Here is a 21,059-nt window from a genome sequence, read left to right as displayed (position 1 = left end):
TTCCTAGGAGGGGCCTGTGGGTGGCTCTTGTCCCTGGGCAGAGACTGCTTAGAGTTCCTCCCTCAGGCTCTCCAATGGCCATTTTAGCTCTTCCTCTGCTCATTCATAGACCTAATTTCTACTTAGACTCCTTTCCCATCAGGCAATCCAGTCCTGAAAGCTGGCTGCCCTCAGGAGAAGTGAATCCCCAAGGCTTTATCAACCTTCCCCCTCCTTCCTCCACCTTTTCTCTAGCACAGCCAGCACAGGATGAGGAAGAGAGTCTTCCTTGGTGAAATGACAGCACCACAAAAGCAGCTGCTGGAGAAATATCATTAGAGGGGAAGTAGTTGAGACAGGCTGTTGGCAACTTGGAGTAGGTTTGTGGGTAGGACTGAGGAACCCAGGCAAAAACCGTACCCTGCCATTCCTGGGGCTGCCCATATCTGCACACCAGGATTTGGCTTCTTGGACCCAAAGGTAGCTGTAAGAGCATGTTTTTTTCCTCCCAACAAAACTGCTCCTTGCCCAGAGCAGAATTTAGAGAAGGGAGGTCGGGGAAATAAGAATGGTGGACGTGGCTGCCGCTAAAATGGTCTCTACTGAGGTGTCTGCATTGGGGGTGGTGGACTGAGGACAGGAGAAAGGAGAGGGTCCCTCACAAAGACTCCCAGGGGATAGCTTCCCCTAGAGCCTGCTTGTTGCCATGGAAACTGGCCACTACAATTCTATACTAACTAACCTCTGTAGGTGAAAACCCCTCAAAGAGAGGACAAGCTTACACCCTGTGGTCCTCTGTAAGAAGAGGGCTCCCTGACCACATCAGACAATCTGCTCCATGATTCCTGACACATCAGGCAACAAATCCTCATGCCCAGCCCTGACAGGGGTGTCTGGGAGGAAAAGCATTACCTAAGAGTCTCAGAGAACCACCCAGATGAATCTATAATGCCACCTGTCCTCAGAGGACCTGCTTGGCCTGCCACATGTCCACTCCAGGGCTCACTTGTGGGTTCCTGAAGTGACCCGTAGGCCCAGTGAGATGGGAGGTAGGGGCAGCAGCAGTTTTAAGTTCCTTCGGGGAACTCTGGGGCCCATCCCCAACCTGGATCTGTGAGGCAGCAGCTCACAGGCACTCACCAGTCTCCACATCTTGCACATAGAAATGCAGGTCATCTGTGATCTCGGTCACAAACACTGGCTTGTAGCTGGCCGAGCGCTCCTTCTCTTCCAGTACAGGCATTACCTCCTCCACAGGCTGCTCCTCATAGTGGGCCCAGACCTGGGGTGTGGGAGTGAAGAAAAGGTAGCTGAGAAGGACATCAATGAGGATACCAACCAGGGGCTTGGGATAGATAGATAAGTCTGGGGTCACTGCAGGGCTGATTCTGAGCAGGAAAGGTTTAGAGGGTCATGATTCTGACAGATACCAAACTGGAAGCTTATTTAAAAACAGACTTATTAAATTAGAATCAAACTGAGTTCCAGGTGATCCACAAGAGTAGAGTGCAAAGATCCCATCAGTGAGCTACCTGGGCTGGGCTACCTACGTACTCCCTATATAGTTTCAAATCTCCCTTCCCACAGTGCTCTGCAAGGTCACTCTGCAGGTCACTCCTATGACCATCCTGTCCCTGAGACGCTCTAAGCTGCAGCTGGGAAAGGGGGACTCGACTCTGTTGCAGAACTGTTTCTCCTGTGCTCTGGACTCCTCACCTCCAGCAGGTTGCTCTGACCTCAGCTCAGAGGCTGGGCCACCCCTCTCCACCTTCCCTCTCTTCCTTTCCCAAGCCCTGTGCCAGAGCTGCAGCAGCTCAGAAGCTGATTCAACGTGACAGCGTGTCAAGTCCAATCCTGCGGCCAGGAGATTAGCCAAGTAGTGAGGCCTGTCAAAGCAGGGAGGGAGGTGGCTTTCCAGCTGAGCAGCAGGAAGTAGATAGGAAGTCAGGAGACAGGGCCACACATGGCATCATGAAGACATGTACAGAGGAAGAGGAAGATATCAGACAGAAACCTGAGTGCTCACTAGTGCCGTGAACCTTCTAAACATTCTCAAGTATCGATTTAGTTGAGCCTCACAACAACCTTTTGAATGAGTATAGCACTACTCCTTTTTTGCAAATGGGGAAACTGAGGCACACCGGTATGCAGTAGGCCCTTGGTGATGGTTGGGTGTCTGGGGGCAACAAGCAGCACAGGGCTCTGGGAAAAGCTTAGAAGGTGTGCACCTTTGCCCTTTATCTTGTGTTTGACTTTAACAAGTGAGCTCTGGGTCTACTTCCTTTGATTAGAACATTTATGGTCACTGACATCCTCAGCTAACGAACGGATTCTTGGGGGGCCCCTGGAAGGAGCTGAAGGGCAGGCATGCTGCAATTATGGAACCCCCTTGGGTCACCCCAAGTGTACACTTTTGCCGTTCATCAGAAGTGTGTGCCTTTCTATCAAAAGGAGAGGCAAGAGTTCAGGGGATATCGAAGGGAATGATGAAGACCCATCTAGGCCATCATGCCACACAGAGAAGTGCCTTCCACAATGGCATGGGTAGGGGTAGGGCTTACTCTGGCTGGGTTCCAGCTATTAACATCTGTCTCCACCACTGCTCTCATTCCATCACCCAGGGACTCAGGACATACATCAGGCCCAGCCCTGGTTGGCCAGGAGAAGCAGGCAGGGAGTGTTAATGTGGAGCTCTGCCTTCCTAGTCAAGTTCCCTATGACAGGATAGTCAAGAGTGCTTTCAAAGAAGGCCTTCCGCTCTCTCTTTAGGCTCCTCTGGCTGGAAGGGGTCAACTTAGCCAGTCACTCTCATCGACTGGGCTCCCAGGCCCTCAGAGCCCTTGGAACTCCACAGATCAATAGGACTCACACAGCCTATAAAATAAGCCTGTCATCACCGCCTTAAATGGGCTGAGCTGCCGCCAGCAACCTTTCTGACCCAACAGTCTTCCCCTTCCTGCCAGCACCCATGCTTCTTACCCTCAATCTCTCAGCACCCTGCTGTGGTGAGGACTTGGGCTGTCTGCAGGGGCCCTTTCCTTCCTCCCTACACTGCCTACTCCTCCGGCTGCCTCCTTTCCTGGCTTGCAGCTCGGTGAAGAGATGAGGCCTCTGTGCTGGAGAGGATCTGAGAGTCACTCAGAGACCAACCCTCCCCCACCTACTTCCTGGGCTGTGGCTGTTGGGGAGGGCTCTCCTCAGCTGCGTTGATGAATCTGGAGCTGACTGACAGGGTGAGAGCAGAAACTGCTAATGAGTCCTCAAGTGAAAGAGCCCCAGGCGACAGCACCGGGCTCCCTCCCCAGGGGAGAGGGGGCGGAGCTTTGTTGGTTGAAGGCTCAGGTGGGCGCCTGCTGAGGTCACAGTGATGCAAATGAAAGCCTGACAGATCCCTCCCCCTCCAACCTTAGGTCTGTTAGCTCACCTGGCAGCTGGGAATATATACTGCCACCAGGGCTGAGAAGACAATAAAAACAAGGTGCCTACCTATGGAGTGGCAGGTACACGGGCTGCCAAGCATCCAGGGGTAGAAGAGGAGAGCTGCTCCTCAGGAAACGCACCTTGATTCTAAGTGAGAATTCAACTCTTTGGATGTCGCTCTTTGGGCAGTGGAGCCACAGTGGTTCCTTGTTTTTCTTGGGGGAGAAAGAGCAGCTCAGCTATTCCTTGGGACTTGGTAGCCAGTGGTCCTAGGCAAGCTGGTAAATGTATCTTTTTGGCTTGATAGAACCGGTCTGCTGGGATGGGTGTGGTCCTCATCCTCAGAACACACCTCTATTGGCTGATAATGCTCTTGTACAGAGCAATCTCATAAGGAAAGACAAACACACTGGCAAGGCCCCTTGCTAGACAGGTGCTGCTTGCCCACAGCCTCGAGGGCCCATCCTGCTATGTTCTGTTTGAGGGAATCTTTGGGGTGGATGCTACTCTTCCTGGACCCATGAGAGTTGACTAGGAAAATTCAAAGGCCTTTTCTAGAAGGAGCAGTAACTGTGTACAGAGACACTCCTGGGCTCTTGGCAGAGCCTTGTGGCCAAGGAGATCTTGGCTTACAGCAGGGCCCAGGCACATGAGAGCCTGGTGGTTAGCCTCCCAATCTCGGGCCACTTGTGAGTGCATTCCTGTGGAGATGTCTTCCTGGCAGTTAGGGTTTATGGCCAGGCTAAAGAACAGAGTCTCTTCTGTTGCAAAGCTAGGGTCATGGTGGATCTGTCTTGGGGCAAGGCGCTGCTGTGACCCTTCACAGCTCCTGCTACAGACCGTGACCCTTCCCCTCCTCTGTTCCTGCTGCAGGCTGTTCTGCCAAGCAACAAGTTTCTGATTCCTTCAGGTTCCTTCTATATCTGGAACTTATTAGGGTCCCCTGTTGCTGCAGCTGTCACCAGGGAAGGACCCTATTATGCTGGGCACAGGCATAAGTCAGAATGGGTTAGGAGCAGAGGCTGGCTCTCCTCTGGGTTTCTGGCCCTCTATTCCTTCCGCCCCACCTTCCCCTCACTTTTTCCATGGAGCCCCAGACCTTCCTCCTGACAGGAAAAAGAAATGTGTCCAGGGCATCCATTGGCTGTCTAAACCCAATGTAATATCCCTACTCACTAGGCTCCAAGGGTGTGGCTGGGATGGAGCCATGGTGGCAGAGGCCTTCAAACACACAGCAGGGAGGCCAAGTTCAATAAAAACTAATCAATGGTCAATCCGGCCAAGTTCAAGGCCCTGCTGTGATGAGAAAAGGGGAGGGGGAGAGAGAAAGGAGGGAGAGACAGAGACAGAGAGAATATTTATCTATATGTGGTTATCTGCCACCTGTGAGTCCCTCCTTGTTCTTGCCCAGAGCTACTAAGTACTGAGGAAAGGGAGGGTGTTTGTTATAGGACACAGGGTGGAATTAAATAAACCCGGCAGGGAGGCAGCTAAGTTCTGTAGCCAGGCTCCTGAGGAAGCAGCTTCTAGGCCTCAGCACCATCAGGTTCGTCCAGATAGACGCACTCTCCAATACATGCTCGCACAGGTCACTGTCCAAACGGCTCTTCACAAACCTGGTCTCCTGGTTCAGCCCATATGTATGTCTAAACATTTATACATTGTGAAGGAACCACAATCCGTTATTTCTCAGCAGTGAAGCAGCCTTCAGGAGGTCACAAGTGGGAAATGCCGAGTACACCTGAGACACTCAGGTTACTGTCCCCCAGCTGGCTTCCAAACACCCTCATCAACTGCCAACCCACAGTCCCTAAAAGAGGGACTTGTGGGGAAGGTGGCCCAGGATAGAGGGTTGGGTACTGCATTTTAATTGGACTGGAATAAAATGTGCAGCTCATGTTAAGTAATTAATCACTGGTAATTACTTAGCATCATCAAGTGGCAGCAACAGAATGACAACTTGAATTCTTTCAGACAAGTCCACTGTGCAGCAAATAAAGATGCCTCGTGTTGCACCTGGCAAGGAACCTCGTCAACCCCTCAGGGCAGATACCACTCGGGTCCTTACCCAAGCCCACTGAGTGGACAGAGCTGAGGAGGGAGCGTCTAGACTCCAGTGAATTTTCATGTGTGGAGCTGTGCCCTAGGCAGAGATGACTTTAGCTCACACCCTTGGTCCTCAATGCTGCCACACTGGCCCTTTAGTCCCTTCCTAGAGACAGATGCCACAAGGGTGGCAGGCCTAGACTTAGATTCTCCTTCCCTGTGGAAGCCAAGGCTGCCTGCTTCTCCCGCTACCCTCAGGTGACAGGGTTTAAAGTTAGCAGGAACTGGAGCAAGGAAGAAGGGAACTTCCTCTGATGCCCTAAGGCAGCTAGCATCCCTAGATCGCAGCCAATCTCTGGTGCCCAGCCTCGGTGTTTGAGCCACATCCTTTTGGAGTCTGTCCACCCGTGTTTTCCTGCCACCAAAGTATGTGACACCTTTCCCAATTCCCAGAGGATGACTAAGACAGGGACCCCTAGGTCCAGTACTGAAAGAGACTCTGAGCCAGGAAGTGGCTGCTTTGGCCTGAGGAACACGGTATGTTTAGGGGCACAGAGCCCCCAAACTCCTATTGGCAGGTTATCTTGGCTTTGGGAAGCAAATCTCAAGCCAGATGGCTGCCCTATGGGGAAGGACATATTTATTCTCGGAACAATTTATGGTGTAGCATGGCTGTCCCACGGAACCCTCTTCAAGCATAGGAGCTCTGACAGATTGGTGGCCGACTGATTTATCCTACTATGAGGCAGGCTATAAGTCAATGGAGACAGGCTAGTGTGGGAAGGGGCCAGCCCAGCTCCTACCCCAAAGCCACAGAGTTCTTTAATAGTCAATTTGTTTCCAAAAGCTTCTTTGGATCCACCTCCCTTGTCTCTTCAATGTAGTATCAGACACTGGTTATAAATCTGCTGTTCTAAGGACTCCATGCATCTTGTTGGGCTGCTGCCCTGAAGGGCAGTAGTAAGGAAACTCAGTGTTGGGCTGACCAGAGCTTGGTGGACACTGTCTGAGAAGGGCAGGCTGACCCTCAGGCCCTTCACCAGTGGTGTCCTTGACACTTCTTCCACTGCTCCAATGCTATCATCTAGATGTTCTAGCTGTAGGCCTGGAACACCACTGGGAAGCTTCCAGACTGACAATCTTGGCCCACTGAAGGGCTGCGTCTGGCTTTTTGATCAAAGGCACCTGAGCCAGCACCTTATCCTTTGCCCTTCGGTGTGTGGGAAGGAGTAGGTAAGAAAAAAGCACATGCTGGGGGCTGACTGGCACAGTCTGCACTTGGTACCTTCTCTTTCCTCTGCTTGGCAGCTTCCTCAGCAGACAGGAGAGGCTTATAGTAGGCGCTGCGCTCAGCAGTGAAGTGGACCTTGGAGAGCGCGTGCTCCACCAGCAAGACAGACAGGTTAGCCCCATCCATGTGTAGCCAGCCAATGAAGTTGCCAGCCTTATCCATGCTCTCTACCTCCACCTCCACCTGGAAACAAAAGACAGGGTATGTGTCAGCTCATGGGCAGCTCTGCAAACTCGAGGCTTGAGAATGGCACCAAGGTCACTTCCATTTTCATTCTATGTAGCAGAAGCAGCTAGACCCAGAGAAGGCCTGAGTGATTGTATTGTTGACATAAGTGCAGCCATGTCAAGGACCCCAATGCCAATGCCCCATGGAAGTAGCAAAACCTTCCCCAAGCGAGGCTCGGGGAGAGTGCAAACCCTTCTTGCATCAGTGTGAACGCTGACTGACGGTGTGCAGAAACTCTAGACCGTAGCTTTCTCCCCACCCATGCTTACAGCTTGAAGACAGCTCCTACGGAGATGAGCTAAACCTGTTTCCTTGTTTAGCTGTATGTAAAAATCCTGTCTTCCTGTTTATCTCAGTGCAATAACCCTGCATCGTGGTTCAAGTGTATAGAATTAAACATACTGTACTTAAGCTTCTCCATCAGAGTGCCCAGGCCGCCCGATCCCAGGTTTTCTGTGTTGTGTGTCTGTCTGTTCTTTATGTCCTCACTGACCCACTTAGGTCAATCCCTGCAGCTGTGCAGAGCGCAGCACTCGAGACTCATCATTCTGCGTTCTCTCCCACCCTTCCTTTTGGCAGAGAGCTGCTGGGGTGCACTTGACTCACTTTGGCTGAAGGAGGCCCTCTGCTTAGCTGTGCATATGTGTGTACAGGAGTGAGGGGAGAAGCAGGCTGAATGTGGTGCACCCTACCCTTCCTCATCCACCCCAGCTTTTGTGGGGAAGGCAGGCAGGCTCAGGAACAAGATAATCCCCGGGGAGAGGGAGACTGAATTCTTCCAGGAAGAACTGAAAGGATTAATGTTTAATGGAGGCAATTAAGGAGGCTTCCAGAAAGCCAGGGGAAGAGAGGAGAGGACAGGTAAGGCACGAGGGTGTAGGTGGAGCTGCATTAGCACAGGGGCAGTTTAGGGGAGAAAAGCAGACAGGTGGGGTCATGAGCACAAGCCCAGATACTGGGTTAGAGTCTGAGGGATCTTAGACATTCTCCATGGAAGGCTCTGTCCCTAGGAACAGACTCAGTTCCTTCAAGAGGGTGGTCCAGGGTTGTATCTCTTGGGGAGGTTGACCTTAGAAAAGCAAAAGCCTATGATAAGTTTCTTCCTTGAGTCTCTCTAGACCTTCGTTCTTCCTCAGCTAAAGGGGCCTATAAAAGCCCTTGCTGCTAAATGTAAAAACTTGTATTAATTTAAATGGCTTCAAGCTCGATTAAGCAATAAAACGAATGTCTAAATACCTGGGAACTCTCAAAGCCTGAACTGGCGCCAGTGGCAGTGGGCTTGAAGGAATAAGAGTGGGCAGTTGGGAAATGCCCCGTGATGTTACTCCCTAGACAGAGGTGCCTGGGTTGGGGAGGGACAGAGACAAGATAATGGGGATAATATGTCAAAGGGGCAGGACCAGGAGGCAAGGCCCTGACTGCACCCTAGTGTACACACTATTTTGTTCCTTAGGCCCATTCCTAATCCTCTGAAGAGAAATGGCAGTTTAGATTGGAGCGTGACACAGGGGATATGCAGAACCCACTAACTGAGGAAAAGAATGCTAGGCAGATTCCAGCTGGCTTTCTGGTTGAGTTTGCAGGGATGCTGAGAGGGAATGACTTGGAGCTAGACGCGCAGAACCAGTAACACACAGTGGCCTGACTTATCTTTTTACACTGCCTCCAGCAGGCCAAGCTCACCCCCTCCCTGGACTCCAATAGCTTGTCTCAGGAGCAGTCCCTCTTTGTGCTGAGGTAATAATGCTGGCCCTTCCAGCATCCAGACTTAGGACCTATAGCTCTTCTGCAGAGCTACATGTAGTGGGAAGGACCAGCAGTTAGTGCCTGGTAGGTGCTGAGACAGGTCTCTCCTTGCTCTGAGTCTAGCAGTTGGCTTGAGAAGAACAGTTGGTACTTAAGAGTTTGACGCTCTGATCCACCCTGCAAAAGCCCAGGGCACTGCAAGCTTGAGTGTCTTTCAGGGAAAGGACTGAGTGAGTTGAAGAGGTCATCAGACCTGCACTTACAAGATAAAACTGTGATGGTCATGATGTCACTGTAAAGACCACCTTTCCTTTGTCTAAATTTGCTAAGTTTTACCAAACAGGCGAAGGCCAAAAAGCAGTAGGTCTCAGAGGAACTCGGGGGCGGCAGTGGGAAGAACAGACAGGCTGGTTGCCTTGTAGTTGGAAGCTCAGGGGACATGTGCTGAGCCAAAAGCAAATGGGGCTGGTTCAGTTCCCAGCCAACATGGAGTCCAGCCCATACCAGTCCCCCCCTCCCTGACCCGTCGTGTTCCACACTCTCAGCAGCCAAGTGTTCTCCCATTCCTGACAAATAAACAAGTAAAATAGAGGAGGACTCCCCTGTATGGCCACCCAGCACCCCTCCAGGCTTGGCAGCCCCCAGGCAGCTTGCAGTAGGCCAGTGTGGTTTTCTGCAGCGGCTTGGGCTGTTGGCACTGATGTAAGAAGCACAGAAATGGGTTGCTCAGGCAACCAGGCAGGAACAATCTCTCTCATCCTACACAGTGCCATGCTCAGACCTCACTACACATGGCAAACCCTAACCTGACATCAGGTTTTCTGAAGCCAGGATCCAGATGCTTTCTCCAGGGCTTGCCAGGGAGAACCGGCAACTAGTGGATATACCTGGGGCCAATCCACCAAGGAGCAGTGGATTCTCCCTGGCAAGCAAGCCTAGACCTCACATGTATCCAGCTTCCTTCTGACTGCAATCGATGTGCTAACTTGGGCTTGACAAGTCCCTAGGCCCAGCCAGCAGCAGAGGAAAGAAATCTCTGGCCTTGGGCAGTGTGCTGCCACCGGTTCTATCTGGGGTTGCAGAGGGAGGTAAAGCTGTCGCCAGTGGGGCTCAGCCTCCTCTTTCATTACAGCTGCCAGTGACAATGACATAGTAATTCCTCAGTCAAAAGCTCCCGGGGGTGGGGGTGTGGGGGTGTGTGGTGTGGTGTGTGTGGCCCGGATACTGTTTCTGCAGGCTCCTGAGTTACTTGGCTCCTGGTCTTTGTAGTCAAGTCCCATGTTATAGGTCCACCTTCCTAGACACACTTTGGCCTGGATAGGTGGTGGAAGTCTGTGACACTTTTTTGGCATAGAGAATTATGGGCCTCGTGAGCACAGGTTAAGCAGGAGCCTAACAGTAGAGTGTATGTACAACCTCCTCCACTTCTCTGTTTTGACCGACTGCCAGGGATCTGTGGTTTAACTGTGACAGGATCTGCACCTATACAAATTCTAGTTTTTGGTTTAGCTCCAGGATTCCAACTTCTGGGATTTCCTCCCCATTTCCCCCAAGAAAGCCAAGGATGGCTGTGTTTATTTATAGTTCAAGCTACTTAGAATATTTAGAAGGCTGAAGCAGGAAGATCACTTGAGCCCACCAGGAGTTTAAGGTTTAACATAGGCAGCACAGGCAGCTGTGAAAAACAGACATGTTCACAGTGAGAATGAGGAGGAGAAAGAGAAAATAGACTAGATAAAGACCTTGAACTCCTGATCCTTTTGCTTCTATCTCCCTAGTGCTGGGATTACAGGAGTGTGGCACTATGCCTGGTTTTATTTGTTCTTTTTATAGTGCTGGGAATCAACCCAGGGCTACGTGCATGCTAGGCTATTGCTCTACTACTGAGGTATAGACTCCACCTGCACAGTCCGTTCTTATTACCCAGGATAGTGTTCTAAACTGACCATGAACACTAAATTAGAAAACACTGAACTGCTGGGCCTGGTGGTGCAAGCTTTGCATTTGTACTCAGGAAGCAGGGGCAGGTGAGGATCTCTGTGAGTTTGAGGTCAGCCTAGTCTACAGAGCAAGCTTCAGGACAGTCAAGGCTACACAGAGAAACCTGACTTAAAAACAAAACAGGGATTGGAGAGATGGCTCAGAGGTTAAAGCACTGTCTGTTCTTCTAGAGGTCCTGAGTTCAATTCTCAGCAACCATATGATAGCTCTTACCCATCTATTATAGGATCTGTTGCCCTCTTCTGGTGTGCAGGTGTACATGCATAGAGTACTCATATACATAAAATAAATAGATCTTTAAAAGAAAGGAAAACAAAACAAAAACAAACAAACAAAAAACCCAAAAAACTGAACCAATACTCTAGAGCAAATAAAAGGTTTAGGAACCTGGTAGCCTATTATTACCTGTTTGTCAAAAGATTAATATGTAACCTTGTTCTAAATGTGTTTCTGTTTAAATTTCTTATTTACTATGTATCATTGACTCATTTACACTGAGTTCTCAGACAATAGCACATAAGAGATCATGCTTGAATGACTGTTATGTAATATGTATGTTTTCTTTAAGGTATATACCAGCAGTACTCTTGCTTGGGACCATTTTTCTATGAGAAAAATCACTAAGAGAAAGACACTAAATAGATCACAAAGAGAATAATGTTATACTTAAGAGCTAAAACGAGGAGGTGAAACTATCCAGGCGTACTACACTGCACCTTTAACCCTGGCAACTGGGAGGCAAAGAGATCTCTGAGTTCTAGGCTACCCTAGCCTACACAGAGAGTTCCAGGCCAGCTAGGGCTACATATTAAGACCCCAATCTAAAAATAAATAAGTAAATAAAAGTCTCAAAGCCCTAGGCATTGTGGTCTATGCCTGTGATCCTAGTACTGGGGAGGGGAAGTAGGTGTAGGAGGACAAGGAGTTCAAGGCCACCCTCAAGTCTGAGGCCAAGTCTGAGGCCACTGCCGGCTTAAGTAAATCCTATATCAAAAGGAAGCCGAAGTACTGCTTTGCTCCACCTGAGCTGGGACACGCCTGACAAGAAACACAGGCTTCTTCACACTCTACATGTTTACAAATGACTGAAACAGCACGGGGTTAGTGAGCATGTAAACTGGCAAACCCCAAACCTGCAAATGGTGAGGACTGACTACATATAGATCAATCCTTACAAGTTGCCTCAAATTACAGACAGTAGCTACTGGAGATTTATTCCTGTGAAATATACAAGAAACTTCTTCTTGCCCAACTGGCAATTGCAAACATTAACTGAGATCTTTACCCATGGAGTGCTGTGCAAACTGGAAAAAAAAAAAGCAATCTGATTCAGTCGCTTTAGCATCTTGGAGTGTTTCAGAAGTGATCTAGACGCAACAGTTTCTGTGGGAGGAGTCCTACAGTGAAGGTTACATCAAGGAATTGAGGTCTTAGGGGATCACCATGAATTGTCATCCTCTCAGAGAGGACATTTACACACACGGGTGGTCATGGTCTTGCAGGTACTTCAGAGTATGCACATGCTTACATAAAAGCAGACAGACAGTGGCTCTTGAGTCTCTTGTTGGGTATATGACAGAACGGAGACCTAAGGAAAATGATACTGGGGAAGGTGAAGACTTCCTGACAGACTCTAAGGGACAGGTGATGCCATCCTGAGGCAGTGGCTTGGGGTAGCTAGTTAAGGCAGGTGTGTCCCCCCCCCCCCCCCGGGGGTTGAAAGACACTCCTGTTTGCTTTTCTTTTTCTGTCAGCACCTGTGACCTCTGCCCTTGATGGTGACAGAGTGACTCTGGATTTTGTAGTTGATGGACACCTGAGCTAGACCAGTCCCAGTGCACTGTGTTCTGCTTGGTTTCAGCACCACTTCTGGCATCACCTGCCAAAGGCCACCCTATGAATATGTGGGACTCAGCTTCTTCTGACTTTCAGGGGCCTGAATGCAGCAGAGAGGTTAAGAATGGGAAGTGTGGAGTTAGGTGGCCGTGCCAGATCCACTCACCTCCTGTTTGCACTGTGGTGAATTGCTTAACTTCTTTGTGCCTTAAAAAACAAAACAAAACAAAAAACTTTGCTAGAAACTTGGAGGAGTGGGTACCTACCCAGAGGGTTTGTTATTGTGATTAAATGAGTCCAATATAAATATGCTAAATGTAGAGTGTTGATATGTAAATGTTTCTTCGTATTTTCTCTGCTGCCTGATAGGAATACTTGTTTCATTTTCAAATGTCTTCATCCCACAGCTAGAATGTTAGTTACACCAGGGAATGAAGCTTTTTTTATACTCAAAAAATTTTCCAGAGCTTGAGAGCATTTACTGCTTGGGTTCAGGGATTAGAAATACATGGTTTTGGGAATCAGAAGGACTATGGTTCAACCCTTAGCATTAGTTGTGATTTGGGAGGGCAAGACAAACAACCTCTTCTAGACTCATTACAAGGAGAACAAGGAGAGGGAGATATGTACTAAGTGGGGTAACACAAAAATGTTTCTCCAATCAACTAATGCCAAGAGCTTATGGGCTGCTTCTACACGTCTGAGTTATGCGTAGAAGCTGTCCTCCTTGGTCAAGCATACACTGAGCTTTACATACTTGGGACCAATCCTGCTTAGTAAGCCCTGTCATTCTCTACCCTCCCTAAAAATGTTGGGTTTCTTGTACTGGAGGTCCTTATAAACAAGTGAAGGTTAGCCAAATGGGGTTGACAGGAAGTGTTCAGGCATGGTTCACTGTCCCCAATTCACCCAGACAGACAGATGCCTACCTGCTTAGTGTGTGTGTTATCCTCGCCATCAAGCTAAAGGGGTGGGAGATGAGAGTCAGCCATGCTCAGGGGGACAAAACATTAGGCACACTGGACCCGGTCTGTCTGTGGGCTAGGGGAGTCAGACGGGCCTTCTGCCTCACCGTGGGACACACCCTCCTGCTCCCAAGCACATTAATGTGCCACTAATGAAATTGTTCTGGCTTATTTACCAAATTAATAAAATGGCACAGGCTGTTAATCTGCATGTCTCCTAATTACTGGAGCTCCTGGTGCCCAGGCAACACGCACACCTCAGTGCCCACCCAGCTGTGCTGTGGGCTTTCTTTCTGCCTGAGGCTGGGTAAGGAAGGCAAGAAGAGGGGGGCGAGGGACGGAGAACTGGAAGCGACCACCAGTTCTCTGACTTGGAGCAGAGGGAGGATGGTGGTGGCCAGCAATTTGTGTCATTTCTACAGCTTCTCTTTCAGTGGCCTTTGTGCCCTCACTTCCAGAAATACATACTCAGTTTCGGTCTCTGCCTTCAAATTGTCCCCCTTTCCCCTTGTCTGGATTCTGTCCAGCTCCTTAACACAGGAACTACTTCAATCAGAGACAGGCAGTGGGGCTGAGTCATTCTCCTGCTCTAAGCGGGAACATACTCCTTGCTTGGGGTGCAATGCAGGCTAGAGAGCCACTTGGGGTTTGCCAAGGGTGTGGAGGAAGGGAGAGAAAGAAAAGCCAGGCAAGGTTGACCGTTTGCTAATGCCTTCTCTTAACTTTTGGACTTCCTAGCCATTCCACTTCCAGATTCTCTCCTCAAGTGAAGGAGGGGTGGAACTGAATGTGCGTGTGTGTGCGCGCATGTGCACACATGTATACTGGGGTGGGAGACATAAGACTTCTTAGGTATTAAACCACAAAGGGAGCTCTGAGCTCAGCCCTCTCTGGGGTTTGGGGCGTGTCCTAACATCTACTGCAGATGCTGATCTGAATGCCTCGTATCACTAAAGGGCAAAGGTATAGCTACTTCCTCCTCCTGAAGCTCTTTCAGGTCACAATACAGTGAGGACACGGGAAAGAAGAAGGTGTGCATGAGAGATTGCCTCTGCTGAGTTCCGGTAGCTAGGGTACCAAGGGCAAAAGGTAGATTAGGGAAGGACAGCAAGGGGAGTTCATGTTTCATACAATGAATTCAGGCAGCCAAAGGAGATAGTGCAGGTGAGATTTACTGGCTATGGGCATAGGACCACACACGTATATACCAACTTTGTGCCTGGAAGATGGAGAACAGCAGTATCTCCTCGAGGGTACTGGCATAGCCTATGCACAATGCCTAAGGCAGCACAGAAAATGACTAGAGCCTTCAGTCAGCCTGAGATCCAGGGGTTGGGAGCCTACAGAATTCCTGGAAGATAGCCCTGGGGTGCCCCAACCACAGCCCAAGGGCACCTGGAAAGGAAGACTGTGTACATGGTTGTGCACAGATGTGGGTTTGTTTCTCTAGGGGGTGGACCAGGAACCCTTGGGGCTAGCTCTAGGGAGATCATGTTGGGGGTTCCAACCACAGGCTTTAGGGGGCAGAAATCCCCATCATTCTCATATCGGTCATAGTCATGATTTCAACTCTAAGTCATCAGCGACGGCCAGGCTAAATGGCTCATATAACCAATGAGGAATAGAGAAATGCTTTGGTCTCCAACTGTCAAAGTAACTGTCTCCTATTGGCTGGTGCATCATACCTGATTTTGGGCTCAGTAAAGTGAGTTGACCCATTTCTAAGGCTCTCTTCGGTCTGGATTTTATGAGACTGTGGTAAAGGAACATACACAGAAGAAGGCGAGATGCATCAAAGAAAAGCAATGAGTTATGTGAGGAAGAAGGCAGGTAGGGAAACCTTGCTTGTCAGTCATGTCTCATAGGAGGTAAGCTGGAAGGGAAGGGTAAGAAGCAGAAAGAATGATTAACCGATATTGTGAGCTGGGGACACTGCAGCGTCTTCCTTTATGGCTTGGCTGGTTTGTTGCCATAGGTTCATGTGTGCAACCTTGGTCTGAAAGAAAGTGTGGCAGAACCCAAAGTATGGTAGTTTGAGAATTGGGGAATCTTTTTAAGTAGGCTAGAGAGCATAGTTGCATGTACAAACAAGTCAGTACTTTGGAGGTTGAGGCAGGAGGATCATGAGTCTCCCTTGGCTTACATAATGAGATCTTACTGCAATGCAATTACCACTATCACCAAATCAACCCCTCAGCCAGCCAGCCAGCCAGCCAGCCAGCCAGCCAGCCAGCCAGCCAGCCAGCCAGCCAGTCAGCCAACCAACAAAAAAGTGGGACCTGGTGGAAGGGAATTAGGTCACAAGGATATCACCTGTGGAAGGATGAGCTTGTTACAGAACAGTAAGGCCATTCTCTCCCTACTTCTCTTGTTTTCTGTTTATCATAAACTGTTTTTCTCTTACAGGTGCTCCAGACAGAATGCCATCCACAACCATGACATCAGTGCTGGTGACAAAAGCATCCTCTTGGGCTTCCCAAACTGTAAAACTGTGAGCCCAAATAAACTAATTAAAAACAAACAAAACCCCAAAGCAACAATCAAAATTAAAATACCCTAAACAAACAAACAAACAAACAAACAAAAGCACCCTAAACTAAGAAACAACCACAACAACAATAACAACAACAACAAAACCCTCAAACTAACCAGTATCATTTATTCTGTTATAGCAACACCAGACAGTCACCAGACAGTCAAAGACTCCAACCCACTCATTCTGCCCAGCCTTTTGTGAGAATGTGAGTAGAACTCCAGGGCAACCAGAGCATAACTGAGCTCCCTTTATGACAGAGAGGGAACCATGCCATGGAGCTAGGTTTTCCTCCATCACTGAAGCTGCATGAAAGCTGTGGTGATGCTGCCATGGCCAGAGTGAGAACTCGAAGAGACACTTCACCTTAATATAGTAGCAGTTTAACACGGCCAACTCAAGGCCTCCCCCCGAGGCCACACACACACCAACTTCTTTCAGAGACGATGAACATTAACACAATGCAATTAATAATTCAATGCTTTGGGAGCTGGGAGGCTGTGCCTCTGAAAGGCCTCCTGGGTCTCATTACCATCAGTGCAATGCAGTGGGGAGTGGGCAGGCAGCAGCAAGCTCTTTCACATGCTGCTGGCACAGTGTGGCTCCCCCACCAATACCTCCTTGAGATGCCCTGCCACCTCTACACCACATGATCTTTCATGACTAACCCATATCGATAATTGCTTTTCCAAACAATTTCTTTTCTGACATCTTAGCACTGGGCCATGCCAAAGCCCAGAAGTCCAGCCAGGGTGGCACAATAGAAAGTGAGGCCAAGAAGCTACTGGAAATGCAGGGAAAGTCTGGGGAACAAGAGAGATGACTGGGCTAGAGGGCCCTCCTCCTCCCCTACCACTATGGTGAGGATGAGGGTGGGAACATACTTTCTATCCTGCTCGAGGCAGAGAAGTGGGAGCCCAGGCGATCAGCATCAGGAGTCTGCTGGGAAATGGAAACCTGCTGACTCCAGGCCTTTGCAAGCGGTAACACAGTTTACAAACTGACGCAATCTGTTCCTTTGGTGCAGACAATAAGGAAAGCAGACTGTTCGTCTTCCCAGGAAAACCCCAGGCTGGAGGCCGGAGGGAGAGTTAACTCTCTCTTCCCCAAGCTTCTCCTAGGAAATGTGACAGAACTGGAAGGTGCCTCACTGAGCAAGAGGCATGCTTTGAGATTTTTCTGAATGGTTCTGATCCTTCTGGTGCTTGCTAGCTGATGTGGAGAGTGGTCTTAGCCAAAAGGAGGCATGAAAACTGTTTTCTATTTGATGCCTCCTGACAACACTCTCTACTAGAGGCCTTCGCATGGGCCACAAGGTCACTCTGAATGACCTTGCCCAAGCCCAGCCAGTGTATTCTCTGGCTTCAAAAGCTATACCTGCCTTGAAGGGACACAAAGCTAGGCTTCAGCCTATTTTTGTAGTAGGAAAATCAATGTGTGTATGATCTATGTAGCAACTGCCCAAGGCTAGCAAACCTCTTGCCAAATGGCCTACCAGGTCATGTTCAAATGGCAGTTTTCTATTGCAGACCCCGACTCTCAAGCTCCTTTACCCAACACACTGTGGGCAATGTCACTGAGAGGATCTCTACTGAAGACCCACTTAGATTGGTATCCATGGTTATTTCTCTCCTCTCCATCCATTTTAATGGGAAAAAGAAACCCAGCAGGCACCAGATCCCTCTTCTGTTACCGTAGACACCTCTCCTGTCACTTAGCTTCAATGCTGCCTTTCTGGTTGCTGCCCATCACCGCCATCCAGATCTTATCCTGCAGGAAACCTGGCCTGGCCACCTTCCTCTCCTCATCCAGAGCTTTCTGCACATGACCACTCCCTCCATTCCGCTTGCCCTGTCCAATGTACCAGTTCCTACGGACTATTACTTCACGAGGACACTCAGGACCTCTTCATTGCCGTTTTCATAATTTCTTTACAGACTTCATCATTTCTGACCTTTCAAACGATCTGACCAAGCTAAGCAAGCCCTATCTTTTTGAAACGATCTGTTTTTAGATCTCTGATTCTCAACCTTGGCTTTTTCTTGATCTCAGTTGAGAACTCTTCCCCAGCAGCAGGACCTTTGAACACAGATATCCCCAGAGCACATTTTAAGGTGTGGAGAGTTCCTCCACGCTATTACCCCACATGGCCAGAGTACCCACAGCCTAAGCCTCACTACCTAATTTAACTTCACCAGGCAGAGAGAAGGGATTGAGTCCAACCCTCACTTGCCCTCCTACTGGGAAGTCCTCTCTTCTCAGGTGCCAGTGAGGGATACTTTTTGGGCTCCATGTACTGTCACAAATGACCTTCACTCACAATGATTCTATTGACTGGGATTCTTCCTCCCTTTATCTCTACTGTCCCACACTTCAGGTTGTGTCTTAGCTGTAGGTAACACATTCCTCACTGCTGTCCTCGCCAGCCTCTCTATGTTCTCACAGGATGTGCCTTTTTCTAGGCAATGTGGCACAATGGTTAGAAGCAGGCTCTGGAGCCAGATTATCTGTTTCAAATCTTGCTTTACTGGCTAGCAACATGACTATACATAATGTATTTAATCATTAAGGGCTTAGGACATTCTCTATGTCATATGAGCATAATGAAGGAGTGCCATCTCAAAGGGCTTTGATAAAGAATATGTCAAACAGGGCTGGAGAGATGGCTCAGCGGTTAAGAGTACTGACTGCTCTTCCAGAGGTCCTGAGTTCAATCCCCAGCAACCACATGGTGGCTCACAACCATCTGTAATGGGATCTGATGCCCTCTTCTGGTGTGTCTGAAGAGAGCAACAGTGTATTCGTGTGTATATATATATATATATATATATATATATATATATATATATATATATATATATATATAATAAATAAATCTTAAAAAAATATGCCAAACACTTAAGAGTTTGGCTTATAGTTAGTAGTCAGCACATTTTAAAAAAATCTGCATCTATCACCATTCTGCTAAAGTTCTTTGTTTTCTACTGGAGTTCAAATTTCTCAGCATAGTATAGTGTTAAGTATAGTCATCACTAGGATCTGCTGGATCTTAGCCTTCGCTATTTTCATCCAGGCATGCCAAATGCCTCCTATTCCATATATGCTCTGCCTTTCTAGGCCCCAGCACACGCTATCCCTTAGTTAGAATGTTCCTCCCTACTACTGCAGCTGCAAACTCCTGCCCAGAGGATTTGGCAGTCCCGATTTCACTTGAACCGTGTCAGTATATACTTAGGATTTTTTTTTTCTCATGGCTCATCTCATCTCAGTGTCACAATACTAGAATGACACTTCTTAATGGTCCCTGGTAAGCATTCAATAAGTAGCTGGAAGGTGAAAGGTCCTGGTTTTCTTAGCTCATCATAATCAGATTGGGAGAAAGTACTTAACTGTGTCTATACACAGCGGCACTGAAATGATCCCAGATGCCTGTTTGAGACACTCTCTGCCATAGGGGCTGGTTCACAGCTGCTCTGTTGTAGCAGACCTGCCCATGGGAGCCCAGAGGGCTGAAGCCTGGCCTGGGTCAGGACAGTCGGTGCTGATGACTCAGAAGCAGCCCAGACACAGTGAGCAGAAGGGGCTCTTTTGTACTTGGCTTGGTCTGGGCTGAATATAACTGGAGCAAGAATGGGTTTCTCTATTTATCCGGGCATGAGTGCAGGCAGCAGCTGTGTATACCTCCTCCTAGTCTCCTACATATCCATCGCCTCCTGGCTACTGATCCCTCAGCAAGAAGCGGGGAAGGGCAAGAGCAGATAGGACACATGAGGTGCACAGTACAGAAGTTAAGAGGCTGGAGCAGATGCAGAGGTGAGGCCAGAGAGACAGTGCTAATTCTTCCAAGCAAGGAGTTAGGTCATATAGGTCAGGCCTCTGTCACTTAGGGAACAAGGACTATGAAAGCTTTAGGCTACAGGTCACCTATGAGCACCAAGGGGTTTTAGGCCTCTGGGAGAATGCAGAAACCTTGGGCTGTGGCCATAGGTCTGCTCACAAACTATTGGGGTGTTTTCTGTACTATCACCTGACCTCTTAGCAAAAGGGACATACTTATTCTTCTTGCAGACTATAAAAAGAGCTACAGCAAATAGCTTGAATGGACAGAAATTCTACACTTTCTGCAACTGCCCACTTCCCTTATCATCCACCCTTGCAGATCATCCCAAGGAAGCCCCCGGCCCTGTATTTATCCCTACCCTCTTCAATCCATCCTCCCCTGTGTGCCAATCCATGCACTGTGCATGCTGTGTGCAGGAAGGCATCCTTTAATGATCTGTGCTTGGTACTATTGTAGGCTGCAATAATTCTCTTAACTTCCAGTCCAACACAAAAGAACAGAAGGTCCTAGGTTCTCCTTGGACCCCATCAAGGAGCTGCTTTTAGACCTAAGAGAAAAGAGAGCTGAGCACTGTTTGAGCTATGCCCCTGTCTGCTACATGCTTCCAAACTGTTTCAAATTCCTACCACAGAGAAAGAGAAACATCCTTTGAGATGATGCTGAGCCTGGAAGATGCTGAGAGCCTAAGCAGTATCAGTGCTAGAGGGCTGTTCTCCGTGAACCCTTCTGCACAGACAACAACTTGATTCTTGCCTTCTATGACCCACGGGGAGCATGATCTCTCTGGCATCTCAGTAATGCACAGAAAAGCCCATGGGTAAAAGCTGCCCATTATAAGGTTTGAGCATGTACACATGAAATAAGGATAAATGCAGCCTGCCAGAGGCCAGATCGGCCTGGTTAATGACAGGGCCCTGCCCTCTTCTATGTGGAAAGGTTGGTCTTCCTCCTGCTGACTATTCCTTGCTAATGACAATTAAAATATGGCATCACTTGTGCCCTCTCAAATTGGAGCACTAATTGGCTATAACCCTTCCAAACACGTAGTGCAGGGCTATAGTTTACATTGACACCTCTGGATGTGCCCAGAGCTCTGCCTATCTTATTCTGTGACAGGTCCCAGTGTTTCCAGCCCACAAAGAGAATGGAACAATGGGCCTGGACATGTTGTAT

The 21,059-nt window shown here is 48.8% G+C and overlaps 1 protein-coding gene across 2 annotated transcripts in view; it reads right to left on the bottom strand.

Moving 5' to 3' along the window:
- Snd1 (staphylococcal nuclease and tudor domain containing 1) overlaps positions 1 to 21,059 on the bottom strand; it is a 399,238-nt gene that overhangs the window by 7,385 nt on the left and 370,794 nt on the right. Inside the window, exons 17-18 of one of the 2 annotated variants that reach the window (NM_022694.2) lie at positions 6,731 to 6,919; positions 1,120 to 1,261 (exon numbers count right to left, since the gene is read on the bottom strand). In NM_022694.2, the coding sequence (NP_073185.2) occupies positions 1,120 to 1,261; positions 6,731 to 6,919 (331 nt within the window). The remainder of the gene's footprint in view (positions 1 to 1,119; positions 1,262 to 6,730; positions 6,920 to 21,059) is intronic. The other variant, XM_039108324.2, reaches the window with a different exon arrangement.

This window comes from Rattus norvegicus, chromosome 4, assembly GCF_036323735.1.
Source record: "Rattus norvegicus strain BN/NHsdMcwi chromosome 4, GRCr8, whole genome shotgun sequence".
In the NCBI taxonomy this organism is placed as follows: Eukaryota; Metazoa; Chordata; class Mammalia; order Rodentia; family Muridae; genus Rattus; species Rattus norvegicus.
This window is presented reverse-complemented; position numbering and strand designations above follow the sequence as displayed.